The sequence below is a fragment of the Triturus cristatus genome, chromosome 3_1, assembly GCF_964204655.1.
Source record: "Triturus cristatus chromosome 3_1, aTriCri1.1, whole genome shotgun sequence".
Classification (NCBI taxonomy): domain Eukaryota; kingdom Metazoa; phylum Chordata; class Amphibia; order Caudata; family Salamandridae; genus Triturus; species Triturus cristatus.
Genome location: NC_140583.1, coordinates 1,004,751,450 through 1,004,766,376, shown reverse-complemented (window position 1 = coordinate 1,004,766,376; position 14,927 = coordinate 1,004,751,450). Strand labels below are relative to the sequence as shown.

The window sequence follows — 14,927 nt, the reverse complement described above, 5'->3', positions numbered from 1 at the left end:
GTAGACAGAGAAAAGTTCTTGCCAACCTCAGCAACACTGCCCAAACACACCACTCCCTGCATGGTTAGCACGTTAACTAACAGGTTCATGAGTAATGGCTTGTAGCCAGACCCCTGACATACGTAGGCATCATCGCTGCTCTGGATGGTGTGATGTCGCTGAAGCGTGCGGGTCCGGGGGTGATCACTGCTCGACGATCTGGGAGAGTAGCCAATGCCGTTGTGATCTGGCACCTCCATTGCCTGGCCTGGGCCACCTCTGTCAAGACAGTTCGCTATGGGGTCGGACTCTTGGGAAACAAGGACAAAAAGATTGGTCAGGAGTCAATGTTTTCACCTTAGGCACTCTAGAAACAGAATAAGCATTAAAAGTTGAGATACTTACAACAAAAATAAATTCCTCAACCGTACATTTCAGAACTCGATTCAAACCACTTCATGCTGCAGGACAATCAAAGGTTGTCGGGTAGCAGACAAGCCCAACCTCCCAGGTAAGCAGCCATATGAGGGACGCTTAAGTGACCTGGCAAACACCGTCTTTTTCACCTCCACACCCCATTGACGGAGAAATGGATGAACAAATGATGGCACTGGTATAACACCTCAAGAAGTGAGAAATTGGGGCAGTTTTGAAGTCCTGGCAAAAAGCAGGTCCCAAGAGAAGGGCTTGAAAGGGATCATTAGCACAGCAGTCAGTCAAGCAGCTCGTCCACATGTTAAATTCTGCAACTTTTTAACCCAAGACCGAGTGAGTAGGGACATGGGTGGAAGCTCGTGCACAGTTCCACCGGCTAAATCTGAACTGGAGGGTGTTTTGTAGTTTATATATCTGCTCTTGTAGTGACTGACAAGGGGTGGCCTGTGAAGGAGTCCAATAACTCTTACAGCACACAATGTAACACACACCCTGTAGGGTTTTGACGGAGCACGAGCTAACCCCGCCCTGTTTACATATACCGCTGGGCCTACCAAGCATCCAGGGTACGTGTCAAGCACGCACTGTGCATCCCTACTAATGGCCAGGTGGCGCACTGCATCACAATGATCCATCATTTTGAACTGATGCCCCTGTCACAATATTTTCATTGTCACAGGTATTGTGCCACGTGTTGTCTGTATACACACATTGTGTGGTAAGGTCTCGTTTGTCGGTAATCTGTAAACTTTCTGTGCATGAGTTTTGGGATTTTCATATATAATGTACATTACAACGGTCAGATTCAGCTGGCTTCATTGCCCATATGTGGCTTTGAGCTCCAAGTGGAGGGCCTCAGATTTAGATGGTGCCACTGCCCACCCTCGAAGAGAGCCCTTTCCCCGCACCCATCTGCTTTATAACTCAACTAAATGAGCCCTATGAAAAGAGTTCAAGGTAAGTGACAGACATCGATGTGGTGGTTAGTAATATATGAGGAAATGTTTTTAAAAAGACATACTTTACGAATTGCTGATTGTCACAGATTAGAATATACGGCTTTCAGAAAACGATGAAAAAAATATGAGACTTAAGCTTAAAAATATGAGACTTAAGCTTAAAAATGCCTCGAACGCGTTACCTGAGCTCTCTAGATTGGTGTTTCAGGTTACTAAAATATAGTGCGCAGCAAAGTAACTGATGTACAGGCCCTGCATGTCAACCACTAACCGTGGGCACAAAACACTGCACAATAAGAAAAAAAGGGAAAATACAAAGTAATTATAAAACGGAAATTGGCATTCTGAAATTGGGGGAATGTTTAGTTCTTTTCAGACGAATACCTTCAGGATGTGGGCGCGCAAAGCCTACTTTTCCGGTCTTAGGACTGTCTGCGCCTTTCTTTCCTCGATGCGCGTGCGCGAAAGAGAGAGAGAGCATGTCATCCCTCTGCTTTGCCTAGCATGTATGCTCTCCCGGTCTTTTAGAAGTACGTCGGTGCTCGCGCTAACACTTCGCCAGAAAGCACGAGGCTGGGGTTAGAATAATACATCTTACTCTCATCGAATATTTAAGGATATTTTCTATGCTTCCCCTCCAAGCTTCAGGTAAAGAATGGAACCACAGGCACTCTTAGGGGGCATAGACAAACAAGGAAGCCTGGCTGACTACTTTCCTCTGAGCAAAAGTTTTCTTCGAATTGCGAGATCATTCATTTTCAATCTTACCGGAAGTAGAAAGAGGTGAAATGTATGCAAGCCGTTCGTGTTCATGTAATCTCTAGGCAGCCCTTGTCGCTGTTTTCTTTTAACCAGCTCTTAATGCGGAACCATTTTCATCTTTGTTCAATAAGGATGTGCGCTACACAAATTGTACCAAATCGGACGAATTTAACAGACGCGGGAAACCAAATAGACAAGTTGCAACATTTTCAACAGAACTTTGATGGGCGCAACAACAAAAAAACCACAAAAAAAAAAAAAACACGTTTGCACACCCCAGTCCCGACTCTCTGGGGAGGCGTGGGTTCAATATCTGCAGCTTCTGTGACGTTTGAGGTCAGAGTACCCAGTAACAAAGAGTCATCAGTCAATATTGTCACTCCATAAACTGCGGTCATGAAAGGGTCAAAGGCTGAAGGGCTCAGACATGAATTGCCTCCTATGTCCATTCATTTCTTTAAATGACTTTCCACTGGTCTCAGTTTAGCCTAAGTTAATATATTACGTTTTTGGAGGACAAATGTTATCCCAACGATTCATTCTTGGCTTGAGGATTTGTTTGAAGTGGCTAGATTAAAAAAAAAAAAATGTTTTAAATTAAATGACAATTTACATAATTTTGATCACCTTTGGGGTCTTTTTTAGCTTCATGACGATCCGATCTCTTAGTATTCACTTATTATTGATGGGTTTATATCTATTTAAAGTTTAATGTTGACATAATCTCTTGATTTGCTGTATACATCTATATATTGTTGAGACGACTGATCATTTATGTTTGTACATGCGGTACTTGGCAAATTTTTCTTCTGTCATTGTTCTGCTTATACTTTTATGTATCATCAGTGCTTTATGTTCCTGCGGTCGTACTTGACTACTGATCATTATTTGATTTATTTAAACAAAAATAAAAATTAAGAATTGAGATACAAACTGAATAAAAGGGCCAGGTGCAGAATAGTCTGAATGTTTTTCAAATACATGGATTTCCTTCAACTATGCCAAAATAAAGCCCTCGATGTTAGGCCCTTAAAATAATTTATATCCCGCCAAAAAAGGCTGAACTGACACGTGGCTTCAAGTGGCTGAAATTCATACATATCTTTAAAACATCTAAATTTGCACCCATGTTAAAGGGGTCTGAATTTTTATCCAGCCTCAAAGACAAAAATATTCAGCTAAATTTACAGCCAACTTCAGAGGTTTTGCTTGTACACACTGCACAAAGTTGATGAATTTGCACGGTTTCAAAGGACGAATTTACATCCAGCTTCAAAAGGCTGAACTTACACAAAGATTCAAGGGGCTACATTTACACCCACTGAAACCAGCGTCAAGGGGCTACATATACACCAAGGTGCTGGGGGCTAAATTTACACTCAGGTCCTGGGGCTAAATTCACACTCCGGTCCTGGGGCTAAATTTCCACCCAGGTTCTGGGGGCTAAATTTACATCGAGGTTCAGAGGCTCAAGTTACTTATTTTCAATAGGCTATTACCAAGGGACTGTATTAACACTACATTAAGGCGGTGTATTTACACATAGCAAGAAACATGGACACACACACAAATAAAATGTGCATACACAAGTTCAAGCAGGTCCATTTAGGCACACTTCAATGGGCTAAATTTACACACAGCTTGTAGGGGTTGAATTTACACTATTGATATCGAGCTTCACAGGGCTAAATTGACACCCACAGCTTTACGGGGCTACATTTAAATCTAAATCTAATCTAAACTTAAATCCCACTGCTTCAAGGGCCTGTATATACACCCACATCTTCTGGGGGGGGGGGGGGGGGGGGGGGTGTAAATTTACAACCACAGCTTCATGGTGCTAATTTTACACACACGTGGCTCCCCCTTTCAAGGGATTAAATATCTAAGCATTTCGATGGTCTGAAAGTACATACTGCTGAATTTACATCTAGCTTCAAAAGTCAGGATTTACACACAGCTGCAAGGGTGAATTTGCGCCTAGCTTCAAGGGGGTGCATTTACACCCAGTTTCCAATTAAAGTAAACCTAAAGAAACTCAAATATATTAAAATTCCTTTTCATCCCAATTCCTCCAATTTGTATTTCCTTGCACCCTCACAAGACGGCTAGAAGTTGCTCAGTTTTCAAGACATATCAAACAGTAGACTTACCGATACTCCCCAGGCCTTGAGAGCTAAGGCTGAAACGGTCAGCGACAAGCTTGACTATAAATTGTAGAAATGTCTAATGGTAATTCAAATTAACACACAAAGTTAGCTTTTGAACTAAACAGTAGCAACATTTTTTTCTCTTACTTCTTCAATGATTCCAACTAGCTAAGCACATCAGTGTCAAGGTGTAGGAAAGTGGGGTATTATGCAGTGAGGCTGGTTAGACTTCCGTATGCAATACTCCTATGTTACCTCAAATAAGTCCTTTGGATTCACACTAATAAATCCCCAGCTCAATCCTGGTAGTGCAGCATTGAGAAGTCGGGCTTAACTAGAGGAACATGTATTAAGCATTTCAGAGTGCCAACATGGACAATAAGTAACTGACACGACTCAAAAGAAATCCGACACCAATTTATAAATATAAAGCAAATTGTTATTTACATTTTGATACAAAAACAAACACAATCAGATGAGTATAATCGGAGTTATGGATTTATTTTTAAAGGAAAAATAAATCAGTGCAGTTCACTCTTGCCAAACTTTAATGATGTGATCAATGTGGAAACATACCAGTGACAACTTGTCACTTGCCGGTCGAGTTCAGGGGAAACCTCAGGGTGTAGAGGTGAGGCGGGTCCTAGGATCCGGCTCGGATAGTCAGTTCATTTTTACCTAGGGCCTGGGTGCAGAGTGCAGGGTGGTCCTCGAAATCCCTGGTGCTAAAGAAAGGGATCTGCAGTTGCAGCTTTTGCCACTTAGAGAGTGCTGGTGAGGAAGGGGATGCAAACTCTTGACAACGGGGGCAAGGAGGCATTGGGTGGAAGATGTTCTCTCGATTCACAGTGTCTAAGAAAGGTGGTGTAGCTAGACTGGCCACCAGCAAGCCTTGGTAGTGGCAATCTCAGGCTTTGGTCACTTCAACGTCCTGGAGTGGGAAAAGGTAGCTGCCTGAAACTTGCTGGAGGGCAAGACTACATTTCCCACAATGCACTAGACCATTCACTTTTAGGCGATTCCCTCGGCGGGCCTGATGACCAGTGACTCTTTGGTTCCGGGTGCGGTTCTTGCCCGCAGGGGACTAGTACATCTTGTCCAAGGGAGTTCTGGAGTTGCTTTTGGCTTGCAGAGGGGCTTCTCTTCCCTTTGGAACCAGTCACTGGTACAGGACGAGTCTTAGTCATAGGGTGGTTTCAACAGGTGGAGTTTGTGTTGCCTTTGCTTTGTGCAGGTCCTGAAGTAGCAGACTCTTCCTTTTGTTGCAAGTCGATCAAATATAAGGTTCTGGTGCAATGGTAGCCCCTTAAATCCTAGATTTAGGGGCATTAGGCATGTTGGTGCTGATAGCTACTGGGCTACTATCCCCAGTGGCTAATCTGTCCATGAGGCAACCAAATCCTAGGGAGTGTGGTACCTTTTCTATCTAGAAGCCTCTTTTCTGCCACTTTTAAAAATGGGAGAACATTATTTTGGCTGTACAGACCAGGTAGCCCACCTAGGGGTGCGGCTAGCCTTCTGGGAGTGTACGCCTTCTGACTAACTCATTTTCCTGCCTGCCCGGGTTGCAATTGTGCCTGGGGCAGGGGGTTGGCTTTTCCTCCTCAGAGAGGAAGCCTACTTGCATTTCAGAGTTGGTGAGAGCTTTGAAGCTCACCGCTCTGATATGCTACTTCACTAGCCATCCTGTCAGGAGGGAAGTAACACCTCCCTCCCAGGCAGGCCTTTGTATCTGACTTGTGTGAGTGTTCACACCTCCTGGCAGGGCACCAGACTCCTGTATTGGCGGCAGCAGCTGCAGGCTGTCAGCCAGAGAACAGGAAATGCTGGGGCAACCTCTAAGGTAGCCAATTCGGTGTATGGCACTTCAAATCAAACTTTGGAAAAAGGCCAGGTTTGATGAGACAAGTTGTTTGATACCAAACATGACACTTTTCAGTGGGACCATAATGGAGCTGGCAACCTGGGGGTGCCCAGGTGCCAGCCCATGTTATCCTATGGCCCCATGAGCACTTCTGATAGTTTCATATGAAAAGAGGCTACTATAGGGACATATAAGCTTGCACGTATTTGTCCACACCTTTAATATAATACACCCTGCCTACTAGGCTCAGAAGACCTACCTTAGGGGTGACTGGCATATATTAAAAATAGTGCCATGACCTTGCCACTCATGGTCAGGGCAAAGTCGAGTTCGAGCGGTTTGCACTGCTCATGGAGTCTGCAAGCAATGGCAGAACTGCTGTCATCTTTTTACTTGGATCACCCAGGGTGGCACAATTAGTGCTGCAGGCCCGGGTGACCCCTTTAACTCCCATGCCCTAGGTACCACTGATACCACTTACTAGGGATTCATAAGGGAATTAAAGTCCTTGCCAATCGGGGTTACCAATTAACATGCATGATGTTTTAGGGCGAGAGCACTGGCACAGGGGGCCGAGTTAGCAGTGCACTTTCAGTGTCAAAAACTATCAGCATTGTAGAAAAAAGTGAGAGGGTGACTGTAGGAGAGTAGGATCTGCCTCTTATGGTTACCTCCACTTTTTGCTGCTGTATCACTGCTTTTCGACTTTAGTCTGGCTGGGAACCTGCTTTTCAGGTCCCCAGCCTAGCTGCTTCCTCTCGAAAATGATTCAATGTACTTTAGGTACACCACAGATTGGATTCTGGGGTGCCCTTATAAGTCCCTAGTATATGGTATACTGTGTACCCAGGGCATAGGTAGCCCAGGGGCCTATCAGGGGTTGAAGCATATATTATGCCACCCCTGGGAAGCCCTCCAAAATGACACCACAGGTCTGATACTGCAGCCTGGGTAAGGTGGTGCATGCCCCCCTTACAGAGATATAGGTTCACTATATCTCACCTATCACTGCACATAGAAACCTATCAGTTTCCCTTATGGTAGGCCTTATCAATCCTGAAGGCAGGGTGCTTGGTTATATGTGAGAGGGTGCCCAGGCATGAGCTGAGCCCCTCTGCAGCCTTCAGAATCTATCCTCCGGGGTTGTCAGTGGTGCAGCCTGACCATATACTCTTAAGTGCATTATAACCCAACGGTAAATGCTAACTTTGGACTGGTTGCACGGGAACATGTTGTGTTTGGTGTCAAACACCTTGGAATCATATGATCCCACCCTTCTAGAGGGAGAGACATGACAGCACCTGTATACCTGGTATCAACTTAACTGAGCCCTGGCATCACAAAATGGATGCTGCAGCCACAGACACGAGTCTGGCCTCCTGCTGCTGAGTGAAACTCCGGCAGGGGAGGCCTGGACAATAGGTTTCCTGTCACAGAGAGGTGTAACCACCTCCCAGACCGGCTGATGTGTATTGGGGCTGGGTGGGAGCACTCAGAGTGCTTTGAAGTCCTGCACTGGGGGCACATTTGGGGTCCCTGTGCATAGTCCAGCTCAAGCCGGTTCGGGGGCTACCAGCCCCTGTTCAGGCGCAAAACTGGACAAAGGAAATGGGTGTAGCCACCCCTCTTTCCAAATCCTCCCATAGGTGGGTCCCCTGAGTTAGTCCAACCCCTTCCTTGGGTATAAAGTAGAAACCCCTGGCAACAGGACTTTAGATATCCCTGGACGAAACTCTGCAACTGAATCCTGGAACTTCGACGCTCTACTCAAGACTAGAGGACTGAAGAAATCTCTTGTGGGGTCAAGGAGTGACTCCCTTGTTTGGCAGGCACCAACAAAGCATTTGACGGTCTGCATCTCTGAAGCTCCCGATGGACTCCGAAGTATCTGCAGCCCAGGAAGAGGATTTCCAGACTTCTCAGAGGCCGACCCGAGTCCCCAGCAAAGCTGAGACCCGCAGCCCTCGTGAGTGACGTGGACCCGGAACTCCTGGTCACCGTACACATTTGCAAGTGCATTGACTTCTCAACGTCTCTTGAAGTCGTGCTTTGGGTTACGTGTAGCCAAATCCCCGAGCACCTTTTGCACCGAAGATTGTGGGCCTACACTCCACGAGTGTTCCGTGAGCCCGCTTCTTGCATTTCCACTCGAGGCCCCTTCGCGATCCCTGGTCCGTCGACTGGTGGGTCCTTGTGAAGGTAACTCTGATTTTGCTTGGGCTTCCCTGGTTGCTCCAGACGTGCCCTGACTCCCCACCGCGTGGTGAGTCCCTCAGACCTTGCTGGTCTGCACCAAAGCATCTTTCTCCTTTCTGCGTGGGTTTCTGTTGACCAGGCTTGTTGTGTCCAATCCGAGCACCGACGCTGCAGCATTCGACATCCTTCGTGGCACAGCTTGAATCCAGCTCCTGGTCGTCCTCGACGCCTCCTGGTCCTCGTGGCTGAAGAGTCAAGCTTCACCTTCTTCACCTGAAATCACCAGACATCGGTGGGCACTCATCTATCGTGCCCCTGGTCACTGGCTAGTGACAAAGCCTCTGTCCCCTCTGCTTTCAGGTTCTTCTCATCTTCGATCCATGCTTGGCTCTCTTCGGACATTTCGCATCTTCCCGGCAGCAACACTTCTTCGCCAGCTTCCATTGAAAACGACGACACGACCCGACACCATTTGACACCTATGCACCCGGCTTCCCTGGGTGAGGTAACTCGAGTACTCCGGTGCTCCCGTGGGTGTTGACCCTAGAACCTCTTAAGTCCAAAAAGGTTTGGTCCTAGTCCATCTCTAAGTGTCCCTAATCTTTAAAAATCTAACTGCAACTTTTCCCATAGAAGCTAAAGGGAGCTTGCGGCTGTGTTCTCACACTGCACACGGCCCCCGTTGGTCCCCTGTGTCACTACCTTGGGTGGTTCCTTGGGGTCCCAGCGATTCTACAAGCTCTAGGCCTTGTGTCTAGTTAAGTCGTGGTTCATATACCACTATTTTAGTATATGGTTTGGCTCGCCCCTAGGGCCTAACGTGTATTTGTGCTATTTTACTGTAATATTTGAAGTGTAACTTATGTGTTTTGACCTCTAGCCTCATAAAGAGACTAGTAGTGAGTGTTTAGTAATAAATACATATATTTTATATATATACCTGGTGTGGTTGCCTTTCATTTAGCCATTCAGGAGATTATAGACTGGTAAAACAAGCTGCTTTACATTCCTTCAAGACTTAGCCTGAAGGCTGCTCTCCATAGCTACCACTAGGATAGCTTTCAATAAAGGTTGTCTTTAACCTATCATCAATAAGGGTTTGTTTGGAATGGTGCAGGGTGCCCACTATAACTAGTGGACAGCATATCCCAGGCCAACTTCTCACAGTGACCATAGGAAAAGGACACTATTGTACACAAGGTATCCTCCAAAACAAAATGTGCTCTACCTAACAATGAAAAATATCTTCATTACCACCACATGAACTGAGCGTAATCCTAAAGTAAAAAACAGTGACACTATGTTATGTCAAAAAAAACTACAATATATTCTTGGGTCTGAGATAAAGTTATATTCATATAATGGCAAACCAAGCTCTAATTCTAAATCCCATTTAAAGAAACTCTACACATGTTTAAATTAAAGCATTCTTATTTCTCACTTATATCTAACAAACACTTATAACCAAGCAAAAGGCATTTACACCACTCAACTTAATTTTCACATTCTTAACTTCCCCCTGAATCTTAAATAATCAATATGGTTGTAAATATTTAAAACATTGCTGAAATTTAATTTACATTTTCAATCACAGCCTTTTAAATTTTACATATTAATGGTCCATGTTTGGCTTGCAAATGCTTCATATAAAACTTTGTCGGGATAGATTATGTAATTTATGATTTTGTATAGACATTGAATACCTACATATTTAGGATAATGAACAATGTGGCAGCATCTCATGCAGCTAATGGTGTTAGATAAAGATAATCCAATCTGTCACGAGTCCTTTCGGGAGCAATACAATTTCGACATTTCATCAACACAACATAGAGCTTTTAAACCTGCCTTGCTAAAACTGATTATCAGTTTATAGTGTATGTCATCATGGTTGACCCTCTGGACGTTTCTCTGGATTTAGCAAAATCTAGGTCTGGGCATACAGTAGACTACTCAGATATGCCTATTGATCATGACCCTAATTCCTAAGTCAGTCTGGTTTTTAATCAGTTGCCGTTGGATTTCAGTCCCTTCAGTCCTTTTTTAAGAGCAACACAGAAAGCATCCTCTGGAACCTTTGTTAATTATTGAATGCAATGTAAGGAGCAATTTTTAAGTGTGTGTTCCCTTAGAGGTTGTCTTGGCACTAAATATTTAATGTATTGTAATAAGGCAACAAAATGAATCACATAAAAGTTATATTACAAAAATCAAACACAGGAGAGACATTCATTGGCACCAGACTGATTGTACCCCAACCATGCAACTCTTTAAAATGCAATGGCCTATCAAGAATCATCCACTTCTCTCAGTAGGAACGCCCAAGTCCCTCCGACTTTCAATAGAATAACAATCCAAAGCACTTTAGGCAACATTGTCATTCACGATAAGCTCTAGAGTCATCTGTCAAGTTACCAGAGGACCACCGATTTCAGAGACTCCGGAATCTGCAAACCTATCTGCCACTTCCAGGGATCGCTGAAACACCTTCTCATTCTGGCTAACAATTAACTGACTATAAGTCCTAGATAGGTCATGAACGAGAAGAATGGAGAAAGCCTCCAATGTACCTTATCAGCCGGAGCACTGGCATGATATCAGTGGTGAGTCATGCGTATAGCACGTCAGATTAGACACATCCAAGCAACAGACAAAGAAGCCTTCAGAGTATAGCAATAAAGAGTTGTAGCATAGACAGAGGTGGCATGCAAAGAGAGGGTTTGTCGGAATAGGTGTTTCCAGCGTGTATGACGCGCTCTTCTCTTGCTGTGTCCCTCAACAGCACCATCAAACTCTCCATTTTAGCTTCTTCAGAGGGAGGCAAAAGTTAGTTCACTAAGACCTTCCTGTTTGAACAAGAAACCAATGAGATTGCTAAACTGAAAATTAAGGTCAGTTCAATTAGAAATTTCGTCCAACGAACTATCATAGCAAAAAATAGTTAGTTTGATGGAGTGCTCATGGGTCAAGCACATGCTTTATGTAAATGATCCCGTTGGCGTGGCCAAACAGGACATCTCAATGGTGGTGAAAAATGGGCTATTGGCTGCATAGAGTAATTTGGGGCACATACATAAATAGAGGAACAATGGTTTCTCATCGCAGACTTGCCTCACTTATGCCACGGGGCCACCGATGCCGGGACATAAAGGAATTGCCTTGAGCAGAAACAAACCTTCTGAAGTGAATAGTAAATCATTTTAGAATCCAATATTAGGGGCTGACCCTCAAAAACATGTCTTCTTTAATTCCTTGGCACTTTGCAGGAATCTTGTGCCAACATTTCGAGATAGGCAACTCAAACACATGGCTCATTCACCAAAGGACATGCAAAGGCTACCGCACCAAATGAGTGAGCTCTATATAAAGTAGGGGTAGGGTCATTGCACTGTTCAGAGACTGTCTGTTTGTGTGTTGTCTGTGTATTTTTGAGACAAGACCCATGGCTATTAGGCACTATATAAATACTGTCAGATCTATATGTGTGAGAAGGATGCGTGTAAGTATGTGTTGTACATGTACGTGCTGGTTCATAGCATGGTCAAGAATACCTGTTGATGACCATCAGTGTGAGTGAGTTGGTTGCGCCAAGTTCTCATGCTTGTTCCACTTCATCACAATCAAACGGTTCACAGTGAAAGGAAGAGAGCTTGGCAAAAAAGATGCTGACTTTCTTCTCTGGTGCAACCAGGGTAAAACCCCCAAAAGAAAAGGGATATTTTCTATGGATGAAAAGCTCTCAGACTGGTAAAGACCCACTTAGGGACTCGTCTTGAAGGACAGTACTACTGGACTATGCCTATGGGTCAATGGGCAAAGATAAAGTTGGGTTCATTTTAAAGCACGAGGTGCTACCAAGAAGCACACACCTCTGTTTCTGAGAGACGTCTGTACAGCTGGTGGTACTTACACAATTGACAAAGAATGCGACTACAATTGCGGATTTAAAGATAAGTCTGTGCTGAGCACGAGTTCAAAATTCAGACAGATACCACGGTCTCAAGATAAAGATGTAATAAGCTCATGAGCTAAGAATTTCTGAAAATAATCACTTCAGCCTTTGGAACCAAGCAGGGTAAGGAAGGAGCTTGCAGCTTCACAAAGTCCAACATACCTGTCACACTACTCTATTCGCTGGGGTGGAAGTCTCCTCTAGCACAGTGAAGATACAGCCATGTCCTGGGGTTAAGGACACTGCTCAATCCGACGACACAGGCATCATGATATTGCAGTCTCAGGCAGCAAGAACCGCTATTACCTGACTTTTTTGTTTTAGCAGCACACAGCATGGTGTGCTAGTACAGGAAATGGAGAGAGCTAGATGACAGACCACTACAAGTCCCCACTTGTACAATTCATGAGTTGGAAAGACAAGTGATTGGTTCAAGCCTTAGGTTGTTAACAGAATAGTCTTTGAAGGATCAAAGTTTAGTTGTTCTCTTTTGGGTTGACCTGGATATGTTGGTTGGGCATATAGCAAGGAGGGAGAAACAGAGAGGTAGTTGGTCCAGTGCAGGGGGGTTGGGACGTTTGCTTTGGATGCTGGTGATGTCAAGAAGACAAGGTCGAGGATGTAGCCTTTGGAGTGTGTTGATTGGTTGATATGCTATACCACATTGCAGGTGTTGATGAGGTTCAGAAAAAAGCCCCTTGCGTTTTTTGCGCTTGCATTGTCTGGGAGGCTGATGTCACCCTTGAGGGTGATGTGGGGTCATGGCACATGCATAAAGTAGTGAGGTGGTCTACGATATCATTGAAGTCCTGTTTTTGCATACAAGGCTTAAAGATGAAGCAGAAGTTCGCAGACTGAGTTGCGGAGAGTGGATTGTGAGGAACTCCATGGAGTTGAGTGTTGCTTACTTGCCTGGATGGAAGACCAAGAGCAATGCCTCCTCCCTTTCTTATGTGTGCGATGTGCATGCTGGAGGCTGTAGCCTTTGGGAACAAAAATGGTTAGGACATGGGGGTGTGTCATGGTTCTTTGATGAAGAGTGTGTCAAACTTGGAATAGGTGAAGACTTTGGCAATGTCTGGCTCAGTAACGCAGAGAAAGCATCAATCGAGATGCAAGATGTGTTTGGTAGTTTGAGGGTGTGTGGTGGTTAGTGGGGTATACATGGAGTTGCAATTATGTTGTGAGGATTCTCTGTATGCGTGTGATCCAGGTCTGGGTATGATTGTATGGATGCATAGTGTGGGGCAGTGGTTTAGGCACATGGTGAGATCTTATCTTGTAGGTGCTTACTATGGTGGCAGAGTAGTGAGGGACGTCGTTGAAGGCCCAAACAGGTGACACACTTGTCTCTGTTGGCACAGAGAGGAACACAGAAACCTGCTTCCCCCATTCATTACTGGCCCTGCACAATGAAAACTAACATTATGACAGAACCTCGGCTTCAACAAACAGGAAAGGAATACTAATGGGCAGACCTCCAGCCCAGGACCCTTTATCATCCATCTGAAGAACAACATCACTCATTTGATATGTGAACTTGGCTGCAAAAAAATGTTTGCCCAAATGAAACCACCACCTCAAACAGGAAGTTGAATGAACTTTTACTGAGAATAAACTTTTTCCTTTGTGTATCTACACTCTACAAACATAAAATTCATGACCTTGAACGAAGCCTCCTTTATCAGTATTTTACTACAGCAATGCAGGCTAGTGAGTTCTATGCCTTCTCTGATGAATATTACACAAAATTTCCCATGGGCAAATAAACCCTTCATACAAACCTGAAGTCTACATCTAGGCAATATTCGGGCTTCACTTTAATCGTATAGCTTTACCTTCAGCTGTTCTTATTCCATTCTAAACCTTTTGCCGAGCTCATGTTACACATTTTGGCACAACATACTTTGGTGCACAGATATAACTAGTTTTGTACCTCTTTAAAACCTCTGAGCAAAGAAAAACGAAATCCTAGCCAAGGAGAACAAGCATTGGCATAGCCAATAGGTCTCGCCTTTGGGATCTTATAAGTGTTTAGCCATGCAACAGTTGATGTTGTTGTACCAAGGATATTGTGCTGGATAACTACAAACTTATAAGGTCCCAAAAGTGAGACCTATTGGCTATGCCAATGCTTGTTATGTCTTGTGTTGGCTCTTTGAATATGTGTTGTGACTGCATTATGGTGTACGTGACCATTGCTCAGATTGCAAGTGTTTTATCAGCTGTGTTCCTGTTTTACATAATTCCTTGTCAAGCTGTTAGGCGTGTGCGCTCAGCTACGGAGACTGTTGTCATGTTGTGATGTGCATGTTTAAAAAATATATATTTTGACTTTTAAATTCCTTCCTGTTTCGAGGGTGCCTTAAGAACTCTCTTTAGTTAATGGCTCTTGCGTGAATGAGGAGGATGGCTTTCAAACAACAAAGCAACATGTTTCCTAGTGACGTACGAGTTACTTACCTTCGGTAACGATGTATCTGGTAGAGACGATTCTAGCCGCAGATTCCTTCACGTAGAATTATCCCCAGGCGTGAGACTGGATCCGGAAACTTTTTGCCACAGCATCCCTGCGCATGGGAACAGTGTGCGAAGAGCAGAAAAATCGGAAAGAAACAGTGACTAACACC

The 14,927-nt window shown here is 44.4% G+C and overlaps 1 protein-coding gene across 3 annotated transcripts in view; it reads right to left on the bottom strand.

Annotated features, from left to right (window-relative positions):
- The window catches only part of SIK3 (SIK family kinase 3), a 632,054-nt gene that overhangs the window by 23,714 nt on the left and 593,413 nt on the right, over window positions 1-14,927 (bottom strand). For all 3 annotated transcript variants that reach the window (XM_085645705.1, XM_085645704.1, XM_085645703.1), the window contains exon 22: window positions 123-289. In XM_085645705.1, the coding sequence (XP_085501831.1) occupies window positions 123-289 (167 nt within the window). The remainder of the gene's footprint in view (window positions 1-122; window positions 290-14,927) is intronic.